Source organism: Acartia tonsa, chromosome 4, assembly GCF_053477335.1.
Source record: "Acartia tonsa isolate MP-2025a chromosome 4, ASM5347733v1, whole genome shotgun sequence".
In the NCBI taxonomy this organism is placed as follows: domain Eukaryota; kingdom Metazoa; phylum Arthropoda; class Copepoda; order Calanoida; family Acartiidae; genus Acartia; species Acartia tonsa.
In genome coordinates, this window is record NC_137263.1 from 26,173,403 (window position 1) to 26,199,162 (window position 25,760).

The window sequence follows — 25,760 nt, forward strand, 5'->3', positions numbered from 1 at the left end:
TCGTGGATAGTTCCCTTTGTTGTAAAACTTAATACAGTTTAGAACTTGTTTATAGAAATGCTTCGCGTATAACATTATTCCTTGTGGTATTAGGAATCAGAGTTCCACAAATCAGATGAATAGGATAATTATAACATACAGAAATTTGTTGTCAAAAAGGTAAGAAATCAGCATGTTTTAAATGTACGTACTGACTTTCTGGTAGCGATTTTAAGGTTGTCAAATCGTACCTAACTGTTATTGGAATCATAATGCAAAGTTTGAAATTGATAGTACAATTCTAACCTGTTTGAACGAAAAGAGCAAACCGTTCCACGAAAAAAGCTGTCCGTGACGGACAGACCGACCCTAATATTGAAAAAGTTTCGCTTTTAAAAAATATAATATATTTTTAGCTGGTATAGACGATATTATCTCTTTCGTGTGACATTAATTATCTATTAAATTACAAAATAACGTTGATAAAATAAATTTATTTTTGTATTATATTTAATTATTGTTAAAAATAACTATGAACAACATTTTTCTCGCATTTGTTTAAGTTTTTCTTGAGATATTGATGCAGCATTATAAGGTTGGGCAGATGTAAGTGTTACACTTCCATTTTGTATCTGTCTACACTCATACTCTGTCTGCTTGAAGCTGTGCAGATGGTAAATTTCGGAAATAAGGGACTCGAACCCGTACTTTACATTGGCGTTGTCCTTCGCCGAAACTTCCAGAAAGTTGATGTCATGTTTCTAAAACATAAATGTTATCAGGTAAAAAAATGGCGTAATGGGAAGAATAAAAATCCGATACTTTGAGGCTAGTGCGGGGATTGCATCAATTAAAAAAAAAGAACATTAGTTAGATTTTATTAGTTGTAGTTTTGATATTTTAGGCATCCTGCAGTTGTTAGGATGATAGCTGAAGTATCCTTTGAGGCTAAATATAGATGAAAAGTTAAATTGGTTATATTTCCGTGATTTCCTTGTACAACACTTACAGCTAACCACTAGAAATTAGAAAAATAAGGATAACAACATCCATAACAGCGAAGCTTGACAAACCAAAAGGTTAGATAAAAGAATATTAGCGTAACAACGCATTAAATATTTGACTTTTTTTAGAAGTCAGAACAGTAACTCATTATAGATATATTCCAAAATTAATTAAATATGATTGCTGAATAAGGACATACTTTTCATTTTCACACCTGAGTAGGTATAATATTATGTCTAAAGGTCCTATGAATCATTATACTAAAAATGAAGTAAATAGGATGATTATATCGTGTAAGTTATTGTTTCTAAAAAGCTAAATAACACCAAGTTTTAAATTAACTTTCTAATCTGCTGAGTTTTATAACTACAGGAATCATCATGAGAAGTTTAAAATGAATGGCAACTCTCTCACGCCTAAATTTAAGATAATATATATCCGTTACTTACGGACGGTCCTACCCTAGTTATGGAAAAACTTAGTTATAATAATTGTAGAAAAGCCTTGCATTTCAAATACTTCATTATAAAAACCATAAACCTAAGGATTTCAAAAAAATTGGGGTTTTAACATATTATATATTTAACATTATATTTTTAAAAATTATATAATATTTTATGTTGTCGTCTAGTTCACAATTTATAGAAAATCGATAAAGATAAGATAATTTTGACGTAAATAAAGCATAACTACATATAATATATTAATATTAATAGATGCATCATAGGAAATATTACCATTTTATAATTGCAAACTTTTATTACTTTTTTTGCCAAAACACACTTTCCTTACAAGGAGAAATATTTAATCAAAAGAAAAAAAGGATGACAACATCCATAAGTAGCGAAGCTCAAAAATTATGAATAGATATCTGGAAAAAATTCACTATAGAGCCGCGTCATACAATAATCATTAAACTTGATAAGGTAGGAAAATCATAAAAGCCTTTAAAATCACGCAACCTTATATTCATGAAAACTTAAAAATCTGGAATCGATCTATCACCGCAATTAATATACGAATCTTTAATAAAACTTGATGGAAATATGTATAATATAAGCATATTCAATCCCTGATAATTTTAGCCGTCAATCTTGAATAGGAATAGAGAAAATCACAAAAACCTAAGAATCTAGGAATCGATCTAGCATCCAAATTAATAAACAAATCTTAATAAAACTGGATGAAAATAATTTGAATGTAAAATTAATTAATCTCTAAAAGTTTCAGCCATCTTTCTTGAATAGAAAATCACAAAAACTTGAAAATCTAGGAATCGATCTAGCACCCCAAGTAACAGACAGATGGACAAAACAATGTATAGATTAGATGGGCATATGTAATAGGAATCTTTACTAAAAATTTCTGCTGTCTTATCTTGAATAGGAGCCGAGAAAATCACCATAGCGTTTCGGACTGACGGACGGACGGACAAAGTGAATTACAGAGTAGCTTCGCTACTAAAAACTTTTTTTCACGACCTTTGTCTGGACCTGGCATGGTAAAGTTTTGAGACTGTTTATGGCTCATGACATTCCGCCTAATTTTACTATTGATGTCACATGCATAATATAGCGGTGGTAGGTCTCGAGTTATAGGCAGTTTGATCAAAACACGTTACCAATTCCGCGGTGCTTTCTATCGTAGTGCCCGTTGACCACTTCTACCAGGTTTTACAAACTTAACCCCTGCTAATACATAAGTTACTTAATTACAAACGGACGGATTTACAAAATGGTTTAGCCATCAAATAGAAGCTTCATTACTTAAAATCTGTATTGAAAATGAATAAGATAACAGTTTGGTCAAGATACTATACGCTGGCTTTCATATTTTGTAGAACAAGAATGTTAACATCCATATGTAGGAAACAACAGTGATCTTAAAAAGAGAAGAAGAAAGTTTTAATGTTTTGTTCTGGAATAACTGACAGATAGATGAACCAAGTAAATTAAATACTAAATTCTTAGAATCCTCCCCAACATGTCAGATGTTGTTGTTGTTGTAGCTCTGATTCTCTGAAGATAGGATTTAGAAACACACGGAGATTAGTTGTGAGAATCCTTTGGCCAATCGCTAGATTGGTAAGCTTCGCGCACAGCTGTATGTATTGAATGGTACATTTCAAGCTGACCCGCAATTCTCGTGGAAGCTACTCAATTATTACATATATAATAATTGAGTATGGCAGGTGTTCCATTTTTAGCCACCCTAACATGTCAGATAATTGTCTATCTCAAATAGAAGCTTTGAAATTCAGGTTTCCCCTTTCCATTTCTTACAGATGGGCAGTCGGACATTTCAAATTGAAGAGTAGCTGTGCTATTGAAAAGATTATTTTTTTAACATAGATATGTAATTTCAAAAAGATATGGATCAAGTATGTAAGAGTACGATGAAAGGTATTTGAATTTCTGGACTGCCAGCGGACAAATACAGCTTACAACGTCGCGTTATATCAAGGCCTGAAAATATTCTATCATTTCTAAAAATGTCCAATAGTGGGGAAGAGGGGGGTCTTCGTCTAAAATGGTCTAAAAGTGTTGTGTATTTCTATTTATTACACCAGTGTTCTCAATTGCCCCTTTTTTGACATTATTTGACCATGTTTTTAAAAACTATTGGACTTGACACTTATAACTATGCAAGAAAATAGAATGTGCGTTCAGTTATATGGCCGCTAGCAGCCTATCAAGGTGACTAAAATATCTCTTGTATTATACACTTGATCCCCAAATTTTAATATGTGTTTAAGTATCATATTAAGCTCAAACATGAAATTTTATCCAATGATAAATTAAAATAATAATATTGTGTATTTAAAATTTGTATTTCATTTCTATTAGTGAAGGAGAGGGGGGAGTCGATTCTCCACTTTTAATTTTAGTTTTATAAATAAAAAGTAAAATAAGTTTTGATACAAAATGAGTTCTATAAAGCTTAGTTTCCTTTACTTTGTCCTTTTACTCTCCTGTTGAAGTATACTTTTTTAAACGTTATGAATACTATAAAAACAAGTTCGAAAACGGTTATAGATGCTTAAATGTATTCTTATATTAATGTATATTATTCTTAGAGAAAGAAACAGAGATAGGGGGATTTCCTGGTAAATTATTATAATACAAATATAGATAAAAGTATAAAAAAGCTTCAGTTAAGAATATATATTAAAATAAGGGAGGACCATCTGTTAGTCGGTAATGACCCTGTAGGAAGATTTCTGTAACTATTAGGTAACAACTGCTAATAGAATTGGTTGAAAAAATAACTTTGATTTAAATTTCTAAATGGTATAATTGTGATAATTACTGTATACAAGTTTCACGCAATCCTTACATAGATGACAAAAAGAAAATTTATTACACTCAAAATGCTAAAGAATTGTGGTTTACGTTTCCCAACTACCTTAAACTTTGATTGTTAAATAGCACAAGGTGAAATGACTTGAGCTTCTAGCACATCCGTACCTTGGCAAATTGTTCTGCTTCGTCTCTGGTGACCGCGCGCAGATGTCGGAGATCAGATTTATTTCCAAGCAATATTACGCATGCGTCAGGATCTATGTGTATTTGAGCCTCACTGGTTTCAAGGAAAGCGTTATTTAGTGTTTATATCTCCCAAAACTGTTTTACTTGGCATAAAAAAAAAGTTTGCCTGACATATCATATACACTGACCGACCTACTCGATGTAAAGCTACTGCTAGAAAATTTGGTAACAATTTGAAAAAAGTCTTTCTAACCGTTACAGTATGTATTTCTTTCAACACTTAATCTAACCCAAAGAAAGCATTAAGATTCGGAATTTTTCTCTCAATAAGTTTGATTTTTGTTCACCTTTGTTGGTGGCAAATATTTCATCTACTAATGAAAGCTTTCCTGAGCCAATTTTGTAAATTTCTAAAAGAAGAATGATTTGTGATATCATAAACAAGAACAACTCCCGAGGCTTTCCTGAAAATACAAATAAAATTTTCCTCTTGGATTTAATTTTAGATTCAAACCTTAGGTTATTGGCCAGCAAACAAATAGTAGCTTGGCATGTTCACTTTATAATTGGTTTTAAGATGCGTAGCAACTCTGTAAGTATCCGCTTCCCTCCATCACTGACTTACTCACTGGCTCTTTCCCAAGAAACTGTGTATGCCGTTATTAGAATATATTCTGTTAGAGTGAATTAGTGTATATGTGAGATAAACAAGCACCCCTTTTACAATTCAACCATTATTTTTATTCTTCAAATTTCCAAGGAAGGACAGGACAATGAAAATTAAATCAATATATAAAACTTTTTCTCTATCTCTTTTTTTTCTCTCCCTTTCTCATTGTATAAAAATTAAGTTATTTATTGGACAGACAGACAGACATCGTTCTACTTTTAAAAAAAATTTCCTAAATATAACCTGTGTCACAATGAAAGTTATTTTTTGTCAAGTTTTCATGGATTTTTATAAATGGAACTGCCATTTCTTTCTTTTTCCGACTGATTTTACCTGTAATATAAATTTGTGACTGCTTTGAATCTTTCTTGTCCAGCAGTGTCCCAGATCTACAAAGATAGATTAATGGAAAATTTTTCGTTTTCAAAATGAATATAAATAAAGTGAAACTTTTAAGACTCGAAGGAAATTGGAAATTATAGAAACTCAATCTTTTTAAAATAAAACTATACCAGAGATCGGTTTTTAATAAATGCCGCGTTTTTTCGACAATTTTTTAGACATTGATTGATTGAACGAAGACGATGGGAGAGTATACAACATAAGAATTTAAAATTTTAAAATTAATATTTTAGCCATACAACTTAAATCCATTTTCGCTGCATATTTAGTTTAGTTTAGTTCAGAGAGTCGGGCTGAGAACACGCATTTAGCAAGCTCTCCCCCGCCCTACCCCATGTGTTAAGCTCAGTTCTACCTTCCCCCTCTCTCTCAACTAGTTCCCCTCTCCCCACTGCCCGTGGTCACTCCGCAGTTGGAGGAAAGGGAAGACACTGTAGCCAGAGGGCACCTCGTATTTAGGCCTGGCAATGTGTATGTGTTAACGTATCGGTCAATTGTTAACACAAAAAAAGTGAAAATAAAACATTAATGAATTAAAAGTTTTTTTTTAACTTATGTGTAACCTAATCGCTTTAACTTAATGAACAATTTTTTGGTGAAAACACTCTCAAATTTTTTTGATAATTTTATGATAATTTATCGGTCTGGCAACATTTTACCGGCGCAAAGTACTCCCGACAAATAAGCTCTCCCATTGGCTAACATTTTTTCGCGTCCCACCATTGGTCAGCTGACCCACACTCACTCAGCACCCTCGGTTCCGCCATCTTCACTTCATCATGGCCTGTAGTACGTGTGACAACCCAGAATATTGGTCAAAGTTTAAAACAAATTTGGACGCTGCTTTGGATGTTAAGTTTAAAGAATACGATGCGAATATAGCTAAGGTAAGGGATGAGCTTATTCATAGTACTTTTGCCAGTCATAAAACCGAAATAAACGATATTAAATTGAGAGTCTCAGATTTAAATGTTAAAATTCAATCTATCGAAGGTATAGAAAATTTCGTAGATGCTAAATCTGTTGCAAGTGAACAAAAAGCGATTAGGACCACGATTACACAACAAAAAGACTATCTAAACTCTGTCGAATCGTCGAGAGAAAATTTCGTCAAATTTCAACTTCTACAAAACTCGATAAGAGAGCAAAGGTGCCGCGATTGGAGTTGTAGAATAGTGAATTTTCAGCAGCCATGGAGCCGTGAAAATATTACAGAGTTTATCATATTTAGAAACATTATAAGGCCCACCCTTGAAGCCGCTCTTAAACGTGGGGAATTAGAATATATTCCCTCACATTTTTGTGATATCGTCGAGCGTGCCCATATGCTCCCATATACAAAGGGCCAGATCCCCGTTTTTATTTTTCGTTTTATGTCTAGATCCTACCTCGACGCGTGGATGAACAATAAGAAGGCTGTGCTTGACCGTTACAACGCCGAGATCAAGAGGTTCAATCCCAGGAACAACGCGTCACCGGTCCCGTTCTTCCCCAATAGGTTAGTCCAGGCGAAGCAAGATATGTCCGACCTCAACAGGAAGACCATGACCTTTGTATATGCCACAAACCAGATTTCGAGGGCCAAAGTCGCTGGCCAACATGTCCAATTTCAGCTCAAGAACGGCAGCCGCTGGATACGCTGCCTTAACCCGTTTGGCAAAGACCTGAAGGAAATGGCCCAACCCATACCTGGAAGCGAGGATTTTTTTCTGTCAGAGGCACCGCCTATCCTTTGTTTCAACAAGCTAGCGCCTGAGGAAAGGAAAACATTCTTCTCTAATCAGGCTGACTTAACAGAGGATGACTTCCCAAGACAGTTTAGTACGATCACAGCCCACCCTTCCAGCACGATTCAACATAATTTAACGTCTGCCCCTGCCCCAGCTCTTGGGGACCTAGCTGTGTTTCCTCCCATAGACTCTGCCGCAACCGTCGCAACCGCCGTCGCAACCGCCGCACATACAGCCGTTGCACCAGCCGCACAGCCCACACAGTCAGTACCTGCCGCCGTCGCATCCGCAGCCGCCGCTACCGCTGATTTCACTGCCGCACCTGCCGCCGCGCTCACCGCCGCACCTGCCGCCGTGACCGCCGCCGCATCTGCCGCCACGTCTGCCGCACTTGCCGCCGTGTCTGTCGCCGTACCTGCGGCATCTATTGCCGTACCTACCGCCACACACACCGCCGCACTTGCCGCCACGTCTGCCGCATCTACACCTGTCGTTGACTCAGCACCTTCTGATCCTGTTGCCCCTGTCGTTGACTCAGCACCTTCTGATCCTGTGGCCACGAGGGCCAAAGCTAGAGACACCGCCAACAAAGCTAAGCAAAGCAAAGCTACAAAGGCGGTAATCACATCATGAGGTTAAGTATCTTATACGTCGGAAAAAAAGGTACCTAACAAAAAATTATTATCATCATTTTTAAATTCATTTCCAAAGTGATTTATTTCGAAAAACTTAATGCTTTATATCCACGTAAACTCTATATTATTATAATATTATTATTAAATATTACCTAACTTGTTAGAACGCCAACATAGCATATTAAATTTCAATCTATTTTTCTTATTTTTCTTTTCTGCTGATTAGCATATAAAATACTTGGAACTTGTATGAAAATGAGTAGGGGGAACTAAACTAGCTTGAAATGTGTTGCCACCCCCAACACACACATAAACTAAACGCTATCGGAATAACCATAGTAAATATGGTAATTTTTTTCGCTTTAACGATAATATATTGTATATTACCTATTTTTATTTGTCCACTAATATCTACTGTGTTTCAGATGTCCATACTTGATGTTAAGACGATTCCTCCTGCGGTGCTCCTGGACCAGCTCTGCTATGACAAACCTCCCTAATGATCAGATTAACCAGGATTACGGTAACTTAAACGATAACATTGGTCTAAATCTTATGAATCCGATTTACGGCGACTACTTTAACGATTTTGAGAATGAATTCGGAATAAATTGCGTTTTTTCAAGTGAACAAGGTATCGTACAGAAACTGAAAACATTCAATGAAAACCTTCTCAATATTTTTAGTATTAATTGTCAGTCATTACATTCTAAATACAATGATATTGTCTCCACTGTAGACTTCTTTAGGCAACATGATATCCACTTAAATGTTCTGTGTTTTCAAGAATTATGGCTAAATAAGGATGTAAATATGGATTGCTATGGAATTAATAATTACGATTGGCATGTTAAACTCCGCACAAAAAGTAGGGGGGGAGGGGTGGGTATTCTAGTAAGCAAATATTATAAAGTAGATAAACTATTTGATAAATTTTCATTTAAAGAAAATATTCTTGAATCTATTTGCTTAAAAATTTCCCACAATGGACTAAAGTTTTGCTTACTAAACTGTTATCGGCCACCCAATCAGAGTAGTGCTGAAATAGAAGAATTTTTTGAACTTTTTTTGGACCTGATTGATAGAATAGCAGCTTTAAGCATACCATACTTCATTGTGGGAGATTTCAATTTTGATCTTTTCAAAATAAATAATATAAATAGCAACTCCATGAGAATTATTGAGTCTTTTTCTTTTAACGGTATCATAAATACCGTTACCAGAGCTACTAGAGTAACTAGAACCACTGCAACCCTTCTTGATTTATTCGGGGTAGGTAACTTTATTCAAAACCTAATGTCTTCCTTTGTTTTAACTTCAAAAATCTCCGATCACTTGCCAATTATTAATTCATTCCGAATAGACAGAGTAAATAAACCCAAACCTCCAGATTTCTTTGAAAAAAGAGAATTGAATGATGAAAACTTTGATGCCTTAAACTATGCACTCTACCACACTAACTGGAATCACGTTTTAAGTCAAGACAACACAAACATTGCTTATGATAACTTTATTTCAACCTTTTTGAGACTTTATAATGAAAAGTGTCCAGTTAGAAAAAAACGAAAAAACAAACGTACCCAGCCTCAGCAGCCTTTCATGTCAGACTTTTTATTGCGTTGTAGATTGCATAGAGATATTTTGTACAGCAACTTTTTAAAAGACAAAACAATTGAAAATGAAAGTATTTACAATGTCTATAGGAATAATTACAATAGGCAAGTGAGAAGAGCAAAGATTGAATATTACAGAAAACAAATAAGAGATGCAAACGGGGATGGGAAAAAACTCTGGAAAACCCTAAAGGAAGTCATTGGGTTTAGTAAATCTTCCCCTGAGTGCACATACCTTCAAGTAGGCCCAAACAAAATTGAAAATGACCAAGAAATAGCTAATGAATTTAATCGTTATTTTAGTCAGATTGGGTCTTCCCTAAGGCCTGAAATTCCTTCCACCCCAAAAAATTTTTTTGAATATTTACCACCCCCATGTCAAGATTCCCTCTTCTTTGAGCCATTGTACCCCTTCAAGGTTATTAATATCATTCGTAGTATTAAACCTAAGCGTTCCACAGACATAAATGATGTCTCGATGTATGTTCTGTCTCGCTGTGCTGATACCATTGCCACTCCCCTAACACATGTTTATAATTTATCACTTCAAAATGGCACTTTTCCTGAAAAAATGAAAACTTCCAAAATAGTTGTCCTTCACAAATCAGGTTCACTCAGCGAGGCAGATAATCATCGAGGAATTTCACTCATTGATAACTTTTCCAAACCCATTGAAAAATATGTCTGTGAAACGCTGGTTAAGTTCTTGGAAGATCGGTCTTTTTTTAGCAACCGCCAGTTTGGCTTCATGAAAGGGATCTCAACCTTTCACAATGTATTGAACTTAAGCACATTGATCACCCAAGCACTCAGTCGAGACACTTCCTGTATGGCCATATTTTTGGACATAAGGAAGTGTTTCGACATGATAAATAGGGACATCCTTTTTAGCAAACTGGAGAATTCAGGGATAAGGGGGGTTGCACTTGATTGGTTCCGTAGTTATTACGCAAATAGAAAACAGCGTGTATTTTTTAAGGGCCTTTTCTCCTCCACAATTGAATTCATTATCATTGGCGTACTTCAGGGGTCAGTCCTGGGACCAATTCTTTTTTTGATTTTTATCAATGACCTTGTTTCATGCAGTGAAGAGATCCTAATTAATCTCTTTGCTGATGACGCAGTGGGCTTCATTGAAAAGCAGAATATTATACAATTGATCAACCTTGCAAAGGAGCTTGTCCCCAGACTGACCCAATGGTACAATGCCAATAAACTTCTTATTCACCCCCGCAAGACCAAATGTATGGTCTTTTCCTCCCCCCGTGAGATACTCACCCCCGCTGAGATCGCCGCTAAGACCAACTTTGAAGTCTATGTAAACATGAATAATCATAATGAAAATGATGAGTCAAAAATCACTAAGTTGGATCTTGTGAGCGGTACCAATGAGGGTAGTATCAAACACTTGGGAATTCAATTGGACGAGAAAATGAAGTTTTCTTATCATCTTGAAAAAGTCTATAGCAAAGTCTCTAAAATAATTTATAGTATGAAAGTAATGCGTCATTTGTTGGACAAGAAACACTTAAAGCTACTCTATTCTTCTTATATTAAGTCGAATATCGAATATTGTTGTCTCCTGTTCACTGCCTGTCCTATGTATCTGTTAGCACCAATCATTAAGTTGCAGAAGCAGGCCATTAGAATAATCGAAAATTTACCTAGCAGAGCTCACACAGCTGAATTCTTTAAATCTAATGGCATACTTCCATTTAACCTGTTAATTGAATTCAATGTTTGTAAAGGGGGGGGGGAAAATGTGGTGACTCGTGCCACGACATACCAGCAATTTTATTTTGGGTGCTACTCCCTTAGTTTTAGAGATAATTGGGTGAAATCTTTTGGGCTGGGTCACTAATTACCCCAACTAGAGGTATCTTTTAAAAAAAACGGCGGCGGGTCCGCCGCTCCCGCCGTTCGCCGCCATTTTCCGCCGCCGCCAAAAAAAATTTTTTTATTGCATTTCTCGCCGAATTAGGCAATTTGGAATCATTTGAGACCATGTTATTTTTTTCAAAAATTTTTCCCCTTATAACCAACCCTGCGGGGGGACTTAGTCATTTTTTTTCAAATTCTCGTTTATCAAGGTATATCTTAAATTCAGTGCCTCTCCTGAGCTTTTAAAGATATTGAGACAAAACCTTTTGAGGTAGATCAGTAAAAAATATTTGAATAAAAAATGGCGGCGATACCGCCGCTCCCGCCGTCCACCGCCATTTTCCGCCGCCGCCGCCAAAAAATTTTTTATTGCATTTCTCGCCGAATTAGGCAATTTGGAATCATTTGAGACCATGTTATTTTTTTCAAAAATTTTTCCCCTTATAACCAACCCTGCGGGGGGACTTAGTCATTTTTTTTCAAATTCTCGTTTATCAAGGTATATCTTAAATTCAGTGCCTCTCCTAAGCTTTTAAAGATATTGAGACAAAACCTTTTGAGGTAGATCAGTAAAAAATATTTGAATAAAAAATGGCGGCGGTACCGCCGCTCCCGCCGTCCACCGCCATTTTCCGCCGCCGCCAAAATTTTTTTTATTGTATTTCTCGCCGAATTAGGCAATTTGGAATCATTTGAGACCATATTATTTTTTTCAAAAATTTTTCCCCTTACAAGCCGTCCTGTGGGCGGCGGAAAATGGCGGTGGATGGCGGGGGTATCGCCGCCATTTTTTATTCAAATATTTTTTTGCTGATCTACCTCAAAAGATTTTGTTTCAATATCTTTAAAAGCTTAGGAGAGGCACTGAATTTAAGATATACCTTAAGAGTCCCCCTGCAGGGTTGGTTATAAGGGGAAAAATTTTTGAAAAAAATAACATGGTCTCAAATGATTCCAAATTGCCTAATTCGGCGAGAAATGCAATAAAAAAATTTTGGCGGCGGCGGCGGAAAATGGCGGTGGACGGCGGGAGCGGCGGTACCGCCGCCATTTTTTATTCAAATATTTTTTACTGATTTACCTCAAAAGGTTTTGTCTCAATATCTTTAAAAGCTTAGGAGAGGCACTGAATTTAAGATATACCTTAATAAACGAGAATTTGAAAAAAATGACTAAGTCCCCCTGCAGGGTTGGTTATAAGGGGAAAAATTTTTGAAAAAAATAACATGGTCTCAAATGATTCCAAATTGCCTAATTCGGCGAGAAATGCAATAAAAGAAATTTTGGCGGCTGCGGCGGAAAATGGCGGTGGACGGCGGGAGCGGCGGTATCGCCGCCATTTTTTATTCAAATATTTTTTACTGATCTACCTCAAAAGGTTTTGTCTCAATATCTTTAAAAGCTCAGGAGAGGCACTGAATTTAAGATATACCTTGATAAACGAGAATTTGAAAAAAAATGACTAAGTCCCCCCGCAGGGTTGGTTATAAGGGGAAAAATTTTTGAAAAAAATAACATGGTCTCAAATGATTCCAAATTGCCTAATTCGGCGAGAAATGCAATAAAATTTTTTTTTTTGGCGGCGGCGGAAAATGGCGGCGAACGGCGGGAGCGGCGGACCCGCCGCCGTTTTTTTTGAAAGATACCTCTAGTTGGGGTAATTAGTGACCCAGCCCAAAAGATTTCACCCAATTATCTCTAAAACTAAGGGAGTAGCACCCAAAATAAAATTGCTGGTATGTCGTGGCACGAGTCACCACATTTTCCCCCCCCCCTTTATGCACGCCTATAAATTAGGCAATTTTCCCAAAATCTTTGAAAACACCTGGAATTTTGTTCAAGACAGACATACGTATGGCACTAGGAACAGGAACAACTTTGCTTACGAACCGGGCACCAATAGAAACTTTCTCCTGCACGCCCCTCTTAACTCTTTCCCAACTATATTCAACAACCTTCCACTTGAAATTAAACTAATTGATAATAAAAATACTTTTAAGAAAAAATGTTTTACTTATTACCTAAACAAGATTGAGTTTTAAAAAAAAAGCAAATATTTTATTTTTGAAATTAAACTGATTGATAATAAAAATATTTTCAAGAAAGATATTTTACTTATTACTTACTATCTTAAAAAAGCAAATACTTTATTTTTTCTCTACCTTTATTTAACAATCTTTTTTTGTTCTAACTAAGTTTCTATTCGTACCTTTAGCCCTCGACTTTTTGTAAGCACTTAATTTCTATATCAAAAAAATAACAAAACAGCATTTCTTTAACCTCAAATCTCAACGAGTAGGTTCCGTAGGAACCGACATACATACCTATGTATAGAGTAGCTTTAGCATAGTTTGTTTCTTATCCATTTTATTCATTTTACATTTTATATTTTGACTTTAACTTCTTCCATTATATTATATATTTTTTTATCAAGCAGCTAAAGAATCGCGCAACCTCTACCTCTATTTTATCTAATAAAAAAATAACAAAGTTTTTTCATAATTTTGACCAAAAATATATTTATTTATTCAAATTTAGATATCAAAATTTTGTTTAATATATGACTATCGCTGACTGGTTAAGCTCATGTAGTGGGCATAGCCATCTACTCGTCGTAGTCGCTGGAGTCGCCGATGTCGTCGGGTTCCTGTTGGAGGAGCTCCTCCACAAGGTCCTGCTGGACGGTGACCAGGCGGTCCATGGCGGCGATGGAATCCATGTTGGCCTGGAAGGAGCGGGCGTACGTGGGCATTACTGATATTAACCTCACGGCTAACCCATAGTTGGAATACATCATGCGGAGGATCTCCTCATCGATGGCGTCGTTGCGGAATCTCCTCCACATCAACATGTCGCCCTCGTGCACAACGCCCAACAACCTCCTCTTGACCATAAACCAGAGGTCCAGACAGCGCCTGTCTACCCCCGGAAATGGGAGTAGATCAGGCACTGCCGCGAGGTTCAGCAGCTGCTGGACGCCGTGCACGGGTACAGGATCATCGACATCATCGCTAGAATTTAACATAGCGATGAGCTCCTGCACCTGGTCATGGAGGGGAACATCTTCCTCACCTCCAGCCTCCTCCGGAACTTCCGGCGCCCCGTCTGGTAGAGCACCTTGGCCTTGTCCTACTTCCTCTTCTTGATCTGACATCTTGGAGACAATTGAAATTTGACCTTACCTACCCCATATTTATACCCCCCTTGTGTTTTAATACCATGCATTATGCAATCTTAATTTAACTTATTAATTAGTAAATAACTTTCCCCACTTCCGATTTCCCGCGTATTTCCCCTATGCTTTACAACCAATTGTCTCCCTCCCACCCCTTTTTTTCTTTATTCTACTGTGCTTTACCGGAAAACCACTCATCCCCCCACCCCCTACTTTTTCTCCCCCCCTAGCATATACCAAACAATAAGCGCCGCTCTGTCTGTCTGGCTGGTAGCCACGACCGCGCACAAACCATTCACCACGCCCCATTTTATCCCCCCCGTTTTCCTCCCCTCCTCCCCCATACCTGTTCAATTCCTTGACCCATCTCCCTTATTCTATCTAGCCTCTCACCTCATCAACTTACATTTCCTATCCTTACTTTTTTTTATGCTAATACTAAATTAATCCATAGCAAAATATTAATTAACAGACATCCTATTACTTTGTACATCTTTCAAATAAAAAAACAAAAGTTCATAGCAAGATATCTAGAATTTATTAAAAAACAAATCAATGAATTTATGGTAAATTATTTTTAAAAAAATTATATTTAGCTACTTTTTTCAAAAAACTAAACTGTATTATTTATTTCTCACTTTGCAGATTTTTTTTCTGTTGCCTCACTGTTGTTTTTTGTGGACGTCTTGCGGATAATTCCGCGGTTGTTTTTGCGGAAATTTTGCGGATATCTTGTATATAAAGTCGTAGAGAACTTGACCATAACTGGTCCTGACCAGAAATGGCCAACTTCTGGAGCTATAGTTGGAGACAAGCCCCCTCTTGTGCAGTTATCCGCTCAGCAATTTCACCTAATTTAGTTTCATGATACTCCATATCCTTGTTTGGGTTGTATAGTGTGAGTGCCAACTCGGTTTCTAAATAACCCTGATGGTACAGTAGACGGGCTACCTCACGACGTACTTCCTCACTGACATTGTCACCATTAACTATATTGAGAAGTCGTTGATATGTTATTGTCAGTCTATTGCGTAGCGGCTGCCACATTTGTTGGTACTCTTCCTCTCCGAACATTTTCGTGCCTAAACAACAGAAAGATTTAAACTCCACTAAAGCAAAGCTATAACAAATTGTGCGCGCAATAGCACGCCACAGCCTTTTTTTTTAACATGACCCACTTTCACCCTTTACTTTCAAAAAGAGTGAGATCAATGGATTAATGTAAACGTTTTCTAGCACAAACCACTCTCCTCTCACCTTCCCTCACCTCACCCTCCCCCATATTGTTGCCCCACTCACAGCCATGCTGTGACCAGTTCTCAAAACACAAAAATCAGATTCCGGAGGAATCGAACCTTACATATTCAGGGACACACTCCCATTATCAAAAAACCAAAATCAGATTCCGTAGGAATCGCACATGACCTATTCTTCATTCTGTACAATTATACAATTGTACACCATAGGATTATTATATCCATTCTCAAGAAATAAAAATCAGATTCCGTAGGAATCGAAACCAACCATTACACCTTGTTCACTTAGTACATGATACGATTATATATTAGGATATCTTATTCATTTTTTGGATTTTGGATTTTTGGATTGGACCAAGTGTTATCGCGAGATTTGCCGTCATCCTGTAATTATTGGTGTGGAGATGTCCTTAGACCCGGACAAAACTCCACTCTATAATGAAAATAATTTGTTATAAAGGAAACTGTCTATGTAGAGCTGAAAAGGGATCACAACGGGAATAGCGACTCCTGGTGGAGGTTTTGGTTCCTTAATTGTTCCGAATTTACGCTTGGAGAAGTTGCAACTGATAGTAGGAGGATGTCTGAAATACACAGCAAGATATTTTTGTTCTTTCATTGTTAAGATTATTATTTATTTGCACATATAACATTGTACCGGCTTAGCAAGCGTCAAAGTACACCAGTGGCTCCACAACCCTTAAAGGGTTATGCTAACTATCTGGTACAATGTTGCATGGAATTTTTTCTGTAAAATGTTATCTTCATATTATTCGAACTGGCCCGGTAACTAGGTGGAGACGAAGTTCGGCCAATTCCATGCTAGGTACTTAATAATAGTTATTATGTATATTATTATATTACCAAACCTGCATCAAACAAACAAGAAGAATCAAACAGATCAAAGCATAGTAACATAATGTATGATATATATCTAATAAAATATGTTGTACCTTTGAGGAAAATAAATCTTATCTTATCTTATCTTATCTTTTTAGATCTGTATTAGACATTATACAAATGGCCAAAATAATAATTTTAAAATTTTGAATACTTAAGTTGTATACTCTGCTAAAAACCTTATTCCATCTTGAAGATCAATGCCCCGTACGGTTTTAACATAGTATACAACTTGAGTTTTTAAAATTTTAAATTATTATTTTAGCTATTTGTATAATGTCTAATACAGGTCTAAAAAGATGCATTAATAAATATGCAGCGAAAATGGATTTAAGTTGTATTAGACATTATACAAATGGCTAAAAAAATAATTTTAAAACTTTGAAATCTTATGTTGTATACTCTCCCATCGTCTTCGTTCAATCAATCAATGTCTAAAAAATTGTCGAAAAAACGCGGCATTTATTAAAAACCGATCTCTGCTACAAAGAAAATAAAACTAGTTTAAGGATGATTTTAAGAAAAAAAAATAACGGTGCATTTTGAGTATTTTAGTCGCTTGATAATCCTGGTTTCCATTTTCCTTCAAGTTCTTAAAAGTTTTACTTTATTTATAATCATTTTGATCTTTAAAGCACAAATTTCCTTTTTTAAAGCGAAGCTTTTCTATAATTATGGTCGGTCCGTCCGTCCGTCAATTAGAATTGTTAGAAATGATAGGTACGATTTAGGATGCGTAGCAATTCAATAATTGTTACAAGAAAGTCCGTTGCTCATTTGAAACTTTTGATATATTATAGTTATCCTATTCATCTGATTTTTGGAGTTATGATTCCTATGACAAAAAGGTATATTATTAGAAGCAAGGCGTCTCTATAATTAAATCCTAAAAGAAGTTGTATCAACTTTTTTGCTTTTTATTTAAGATAGCTAGCCGGTTCTTTCAGTAAGTAGTAGATGTAAAATTTTTCATAGAATTCAGATATGCAATCGGTTTTTTTGTAGACCTCTTATTTTTTAAGTAATTTAAGTTTTTAAAAAAAATAATTAAGTCGGTTTTAAGGTACTAAAACGCAACAAAATAAAAGAAGAAAATGGCCAGTATGAACAAAAATAGTAAGATCTTTAATTTGACACCTTACTTTTAAAATTCTGTTGAGTAATTATTGAAAAAATCTATTTTTTTAGCCTCGGTTTAATAAAAACTTTAGACCTAAATATTTTCTCAATCAGACATAAAAAACATGGGTTCATATATACCTTTAGAATCAGAAAAATATTACGAATCTCTTCTTAGCAAAATTGAAAAAGTTTTATAAAACTATAATAAAAAAAATAAGTTTATTTTAAGAATCATAATTTTCGGCTTTAAAGGGTTAGCTTGAACTAAACCTGAACCAAACCTAAACAAAAGACAATGCAATGTAGCAGATATCTTTTAAACACAAGAAACAATAATGTATTTTTAACTGCATTGTTTTGAAGTTTATAAACAGACTGATGCATATTTGTTCATAATTTTTCATTCTTTACATGTTCTGTAATATCACTATATTTATTGTAGTATCTATTGTATATATTGTATGAACGTTCTCCTTTTTTTCTGGCAATTCTATAGGTTAATTTTATAATTTAAGCTTCCCGATTCGTCAATTTTTGCGATTTGTGATTGGCTAGTTTAGTAGTTACAATTCTTAAAATAAACTTTTTATTTTTTCTATTTTTTATTACAATTTTTTTTAACTTTTTCAATTTTTCTTAGAATGGATTCATATTATTTTTCTCATTCTAATGGTATATATGAACCCATATTTTTTATGTCTGTGTGAGAAAATATTTAGGTTTAATGTTTTGATTAAACCGAGGTTAAAAAAATAGATTTTTTCAACAATTACTCAACAGAATTTTAAAAGTAAGGTGTCAAATTAAAGATCTTACTATTTTTGTTCATACTGGCTATTTTCTTCTTTTATTTTGTTGCGTTTTAGTACCTTAAAACCGACTTAATTATTTTTTTTAAAAACTTAAATTACTTAAAAAATAAGTGGTCTACAAAAAAAACGATTGCATATCTGAATTCTATGAAAAATTTTACATCTACTACTTACTGAAAGAACCGGCTAGCTATCTTAAATAAAAAGCAAAAAAGTTGATACAACTTCTTTAAATTATGTTCCTTTACTGTATTCTGAATTTATGCAATTGTGCAACACATTTATGTACAATTTTGTTTATCAAGTTCTGACACTAAGAGAATTATTGTTCGTTTGTCCTTCCTTCTAACTTAAGAGCTTCGCTTTTATGAATGCTGTCATTCTTGATGAATTTATTATTAGATGGAGCGTCTTAGCTCAACTATCATTTATAAATAATGATAAATAATTTTAGCATATCCTGTAATTAAAGTACATAATATGAGGTTCAGAGTTCAATAAATAGATCAAGTGATTTCTCCATTTCATGGAAGCTTTATATAGTTCCTGGTCAAGGTTTTAGCTTTTTTCCCCTTGATATTTAAGACAGTTTCATAACAAAGGCACTCTGGGATAGAACACTAGATGATAAATGATCTTCCTCTCAAAATGTTTCGAGCGAAATTCGATCTTTGGAAAATGGAAGATTTTTTTTTCGGCCAGTCCTTTATGTAAAAAGTAACCCCAACCAATCTTAAGGAGTTTTTTTTTTATCTAACATATGTTAAAAAAATGTTATAAAAAGATAAACCTGTGTTCTTATCTTTTTATCAGCAATCACATTATTATACACAAACAACTCAACTCCTGAACAAAAAATAAGCAGAGTTAGGTCAAAATATTTTTTAAAGCGAAGCTTTTCTATAATTAGAGTTATCCCGTCTGTCAGTAACGATTATTTCCTATTGTTTCAGAGCTTTGCTTTTATGAATGTTGTCATCCTTGTTCTGTGATTTTTACTATTAAACTAATCCTAAAGCTAATCATATACAGAAACTTGCCATCTTAGTTTTAACATATTGGTAATAATAAGTCTTACAACCTAAAAATGAGTTATATTAAGTAAGTTTTTTTTTCATAACTCCAACGCGACGTCTTGAAATGGCCGATTCAGTATTTTTTTCCAGTAAGTTAAGAAGTGGTTTGAGGGTTTAGCTTTTAATTTTAAGAATCAATTTTTTTATATTTTCGAAGTACAAAATATATTTTATCTACTTCAGTAGCTGTAATAAAAATATCCATGGACTTGCAGAAGTCAATGGTTCATATGTAGCCGTAGATTTTTAGACGCGAACTGCTATATAAATGTTCTTGTCTTTCTGCAATGTTAAGGGGTTGCGAAATTTTTATTTTAATTTTTTTCAAAGCGGGGCAATCACCTAACCTAACCTAAAATAACCTCTCAAAAGCTACTTTGAAAATAAGACGTATCGCCCCTTAAGAGGACTATACCCGTTTTTATTTCAACAAAGTCTTCCAAACACCCTGCTGTAACACCCTGTTTCTTATCCAGGGAGGTAGAGATTTAGAACTATAAAATAAACTTGTATCAAAAGTTTTTATAAGAACACCATATTATTCGTCAACTCAAAACTTTATTGGATTTTTATTTGTTGACTCAGAACTGGCAGTGTCTGTACTCTTTATCCAATAATTTTAATCTGTATATATTATTATCAGTGGTGATGTATGTTTATCAAATTATCGACCATTGTCTTAATCTTTGAGATCCCTGATAATATCCTATCTACAAATATAAAAATGCATAAAGGTCAAAACTGTTACTAATTGTTAAATATTCAATAACAATATAATATAACAAAAACAAGAATAATTTTGTAGTTTCCTTCAGTAGCGCATCAATTATCAATATAAAATAAAATAAAAGTGAACTGTTAATTAGGGTAACACCATATTCTAGCATATATTTTAGTTAAGTGATGCATTAATGAAAGAATAGTTATTTCTCGCATCGTATCATAAACGGCTTTCCGCGGATATAGAATGTACAATTATAAGATTAAAACTAGTTTTTTAGCCCCGAGGTGCCGAAGGCACCGGCTTAAAAACTGGTTTTAATCTTTTGATTGTACATTTTTATATTCGTAGAAAGCTGGATATAATACGATGCTAGACATAGGTTTTTCGTATGGATGAGAACCAGTTCCTATCAACCGGATTCGAATGAATCCGAGAAAATTTTATTGTAACATTTCTTATATATACAAATAGTTAAGTTTTTGCAATCTCTGTTTTTAAATGTTTGAAATCATTTAACACATATATTTCCAACAACTTTTTCTCTTCTTTTTACCTATGAAATATTTTGAATAGAATTTTTTTACAAACCAGAAAAATGAGGTAGATAATTGACGTAGGAATTATAGATAAGCTGCGCTTCCAAAAAAAGGTTACATGGGGGGAAAGATTCGTATATGAACAAACTTCATTTGATTTAATCCTCACAGAAAAGTAATATATGTTTGTGTGTATGTCTGTAGCTTGGGATCTCGCTCATCGCTATGGGTCCTCATATGTAGTGTAGCTTCCTATGGGTCCAGGACAGGTTTGATAGCTATTTAGGGGTAGGGTACCTCCACCGTCATAAGGTAAATCGTCCTTTGAAAACCCATTATAGATATTATTCTTGTATAAAATAAACTAAAATTTGGTGAAGTGTCAAGCCGCCCCCCCCCCCCCACACACACACTCTCCTTTCCTCATTGGCCCAAAGATGCCACTAGGGCGTAACTGCCATTAATTATTAATTATTAATTTGTTATTAAAACAATATTAATGATAGGGACAAAAGAAATTATAAATCAAATTAAAACGCCAGAGTAAACACAACTTGGGCTTAAGTAAAGTATATGATATACAAATTTCAGTAGTCTAAACTACATAAAACTACAGTATATTATACCTAATGGGTGTGCAAAAAAAAATGCGGACCTTTTTAAAATTTAGATTGCGCGGCTTGTGTTAATAGTAGAAAAACGTTATGCATACCATTAGAACCGTTATGAAGTCTATTTTTTGGAAATATAAAAACGATTCCTGTGCTACGTATAGTTTAGGAGCTATGTGGTAAAATGTCCCAACTGGCTTAAAACTTGACTTACGAGTAAATCATTAAAGATTAGATTAAGGGTATGCAAATAAAAATACGTACATTTTTAAAATTCTAATTGCTCAGCTTGTATTAATAGTAGAAAAACGTTATGCATACCATTAGAACCGCTATGAAGTATATTTTTTGGAAATATAAAAACGATTCCTGTGCTACGTATAGTTTAGGAGCGATGTGGTAAAATGTCCCAACTGACTTAAAACTTGACGTGCGAGTATATCATTAAAGATTAAATTTTCCACTTTTCTCACATTTATCAATACAGCTCCTAAACTAAAAATAGCACAAAAATTGTACTTATATTTCCAACAAATAGAGCTTATGACGGTTTTAACAATATACATAGCATTTTTCTACTATTCACACAAGCCGAGCAGTTTGAATTTTAAAAATGTCCGCATTTTTGCACACACTTTTTTTTTTCTTTAATGATTTACTCTCAAGTCAAGTTTTAAGTCAGTTGGGACATTCTACTACGTAGCTTATATTTCCATAAAATAGACTTTATAGCGGTTCTAACGGTATGCATAACGTTGTTCTACTATTAACACAAGCCGTGCAATTTGAATTTTAAAAAGGTACATATTTTTTTATATACTTTAATCTTTAATGATTTACTCGCAAGTCAAGTTTTAATGCAGTTGGGACATTTTACCACATCGCTCCTAAACTATACGTAGCACAGGAATCGTTTTTATATTTCCTTAAATAGACTTCACAGCGGTTCTAATGGTATGCATAACGTTTTTCTACTATTAACACAAGCCGCGCAATCTAAATTTTAAAAAGGTCCGCATTTTTTTGGCACACCCTTTAGGTATATGAGAGACAACTTTTTTTCTATTTTTTACTTTATAGATTTATTAACGGATGCGTTCCTAGCATCTAGGGGCTCTATATTAGAAAGGATATGGAAAGGCAGAAAATATCTTAAAACATTACCAGACTTATTTATTAAAATAAATAGCCTATAATCATCTTAGGAACTATGAGTGAGGAGCTTCATGTAAAGGAGAACCATATCAGTTCTGTAGTTATCGAAATCTTAAGCTACAAAAAAAACTTACTACTTTATATAATAGGATTTAGTTATAAAAATGTTGTTTTACCACAAAATTACCTAAAGTAGATCTCATTTCTTTGTCAAATTCTCCCAGTGAGAATTGTTTAATTAAACTTGTCTTGCCTGCCCCAGAGTCTCCTATCACTACAACCTGCACATTCAAAATAATTAAAGATATACATTTTATGATAGTTACTTATGTCAGTCTGTCTTACTAAAAACTGAACCAATATGGTTCTCCTTTACAGTAAAGCTTTTAAAAGTATCTTGCAATGTTTACTACTATTTTGGGGTCAAGTACCTTAACCCTCCCAAGAAAAATCACATTAGAAAAAACATGCAAAAATTTTTGAGGATAAACAAGGGGTGTAGTTACTAGCCACAATATAATAAGTTTTCTTTTGACAAATTACAAAAAAAAATTCTTATCAAATATTGGTAAAATCATTTTTTGAGTTTGATAAGCTTAAACAAGACAGTATCTGCCTATTTACATATAATTTAAACAGTATATCCTTTTTAGACGATAGGCACTTAATTTTAAGCAACTATTTTATTGCTATAAGTCCCCCCCTTTAATTTATATTTCTACCTTTTATCAATAGGACTAGTAGATAATCTTGAAAATTTCATCAGACGGTAAATCATATCCTTTTCTTTGTATAAGAATATTTTTACTATTCTACATGCACTCATAAGCCATAGTGGGTGTGGGATGAAACATACACTCCATCAATATGACATTGACATATATCTTAGAAAATTGTATCTTTTTTTTAACTTCAGCCGAGGGATCTTTTTTTCAATCTCATTTTTTTGAGGTTCAGTATTATGTTAATTAAATTGTTGTGTTGCAATTATACTTTACTTCAAAAGAATCAAATGTTAAGCAATGGAGCAAAGAGTGAAATATTTAAAAAAAAATATTTTGAATGGTCTTGTTATATATTTTGTGTGATTTATACTGTTATTTTACCTTGAAAATATAATCAAATTCATCTTGAATACTCATTTCATCTGAAATTATCTAAATATCATTAAAATGAATTAAAATTTGTTTAGTAAGTGGTGCATTTTTTGTGATTTACTTACATCAAAAATATGAAACGATAGTTTGTCCGTTTTTAAAGCAAATATATCCACCTATTTTAAAAATTTACCATTTCTCTCATGTCTCGGACTTTTTTTTTATGTATCGTCCTTGATTATAAAAACAAGCTCCAAACATCCATTATTTGTAGAGTAAATTTTTTTTATTTTTAAAATTAAGCACAAAAACCCTTAATCCAATTATTTTTAAACAAAATTTATAATAAAGAAGGGAGGGGGGGGGGGCAGTTTTTCGTTTGTTTGTTTATTACTTTAGGTTTGATTATATTGGGTAATGGTTAGCAAGCACCGCAGGGTTAATTTGCCGCAAGTAAAAGGCACCTCAGGGTATAGGGAACCTACCTATGGTTTTAGGCATAGGGAAAAATTATACATTAAATTTATTTTTTTAAAATTAGGGGGATAGTTTTAATTCTCGACAGCCACTTTGTCTTAAAATTACTTAAATAAAGAATAACATACCTAATTTTTAAGACTTGATTACAGATATGCTTCGCTTATAAAATTGTGCCTTATCATCCTGAGAATCACTATTCCAGAAATCATGTGAATGAGATACTGCGGCTTCAAATTTGTCGCCTGAGGAGTGTGACACTGCACCGCAGCAACAAAAATTACAAATACAAATATATCTATATTATTACGTTATCAAATTATTTCATGTACTATTCACAATAATTCAATGGTGTTAAAAAAGAAATGAACTGTGCACTCATTTTCATAGTATCTTCAATTTATTAGTCATTTGCTGCTGACGAAATTTAATCCTGTTTTTATAAGCTTGTAATAAAAAGTAAATAAAATAAATTTTTTATGTATTTCTTCTTAGCTTATTATATACCCATGTTCTGATATCTAATTTTATTGAAAACTCTGTATTCGGAGGGGTCAGAAAAATAGTCTAAAACCATGTATCTATAAATAAGTATCAGATGTGCCACTTATCCTCATAGACATAAATCTTAAAGAATAGCTTTGCTCCAAAATATGCTTGCTTAAAACCTGATTTTTATAAAAGCTATGAAAGTGAAGTTTTTGTGTGCAATTGCATAATATACAGGGCGACCACCGCCTTTTTGATATTAATATTGAAAATAACGTACTACAAAAAAATTACATGAACACAATAACGTACATTTTTTGAAAAAATAACGTACAATAACGTACCATAAAACACACACATATATATATATATATATATTACAAAGTAGAACAATGTCTTTATGTCTGTCTGAAGCTTAAGATCCCAGTAAATGATGAACTGATTGGGATCTACTCTTCAGGGAATTGATATCCTATTATATTATAGAAGTAAGCTTTTTTATTTGTAGGAAGGATCTCGCTGACCGCTGAACCGATGTGGTCCTCTTTTATATGGAAGCTTCTTATAGGTCCCTAGATGGTTATAGGCTATTACATATTTATAAAGAGTCCGGGTATGGTTTTAGGCTATTTTTCTGCCCTCCATATTCCTTCCAATAACTTAACAAGGTAACTTCTCATAGGTCCCGGGAAGGTTAATAACTATTTTGGGGGAGGGTACCACCACCCTCCAAAGAGAAATCGCCCCTAGAAAAAAATTCCCCCCTCTTAAAATTTTATTAAACTAAAATCAAAATGGGGCGTCAACCCCTCCCCCCCCCAAAAAAAAATCCTCCTCCCAAATATATTTTTAATTTTTTCTATTAAAATCTAAATTAAGCAATTGGGTTATCCAATTCAATTCCCTTCTCCTCAAGTGCCCCCCCCC

The 25,760-nt window shown here is 34.1% G+C and overlaps 2 protein-coding genes across 3 annotated transcripts; one reads left to right on the top strand and one right to left on the bottom strand.

Annotated features, from left to right (window-relative positions):
* Positions 1-458: 458 nt before the first annotated feature.
* LOC145316585 (uncharacterized) lies at positions 459-23,948 on the bottom strand. 2 transcript variants are annotated; one of them, XM_080157194.1, is made up of 7 exons: positions 23,877-23,947; positions 22,958-23,051; positions 19,459-19,514; positions 5,476-5,531; positions 4,862-4,936; positions 4,452-4,563; positions 459-740 (listed from the first exon to the last, which is right to left on the bottom strand). In XM_080157194.1, exons 1-7 carry the CDS (start codon positions 23,910-23,912, stop codon positions 510-512), a joined length of 660 nt encoding a protein of 219 aa, XP_080013320.1. In that variant the 5' UTR covers positions 23,913-23,947; the 3' UTR covers positions 459-509. The 2 variants fall into 2 exon arrangements, with proteins under 2 accessions (XP_080013320.1, XP_080013321.1); XM_080157195.1 differs by lacking the exon at positions 459-740 and adding an exon at positions 748-2,865 and having other exon boundaries at positions 23,877-23,948.
* LOC145316584 (uncharacterized) lies at positions 6,135-7,962 on the top strand. The gene is made up of 2 exons (XM_080157193.1): positions 6,135-6,431; positions 6,926-7,962. The coding sequence occupies exon 2, from the start codon at positions 6,945-6,947 to the stop codon at positions 7,905-7,907; it is 963 nt and encodes a 320-aa protein (XP_080013319.1). The 5' UTR covers positions 6,135-6,431; positions 6,926-6,944; the 3' UTR covers positions 7,908-7,962.
* Positions 23,949-25,760: the final 1,812 nt, after the last annotated feature.

What these genes read in the sequence shown, in the direction of transcription:
- LOC145316584 (XM_080157193.1), top strand. Translation starts at nt 6,945, where the DNA reads ATGAACAATAAGAAGGCTGTGCTTGACCGTTACAACGCCGAGATCAAG.
- LOC145316585 (XM_080157194.1), bottom strand. Translation starts at nt 23,912, where the DNA reads ATGAGTATTCAAGATGAATTTGATTATATTTTCAAG. An exon ending in AATTTGATTATATTTTCAAG is followed by an intron (nt 23,052 to 23,876) that starts GTAAAATAACAG and finishes TTGAATGTGCAG; the next exon opens with GTTGTAGTGATAGGAGACTC. An exon ending in GTCACAAATTTATATTACAG is followed by an intron (nt 4,937 to 5,475) that starts GTAAAATCAGTC and finishes TTGTATTTTCAG; the next exon opens with GAAAGCCTCGGGAGTTGTTC.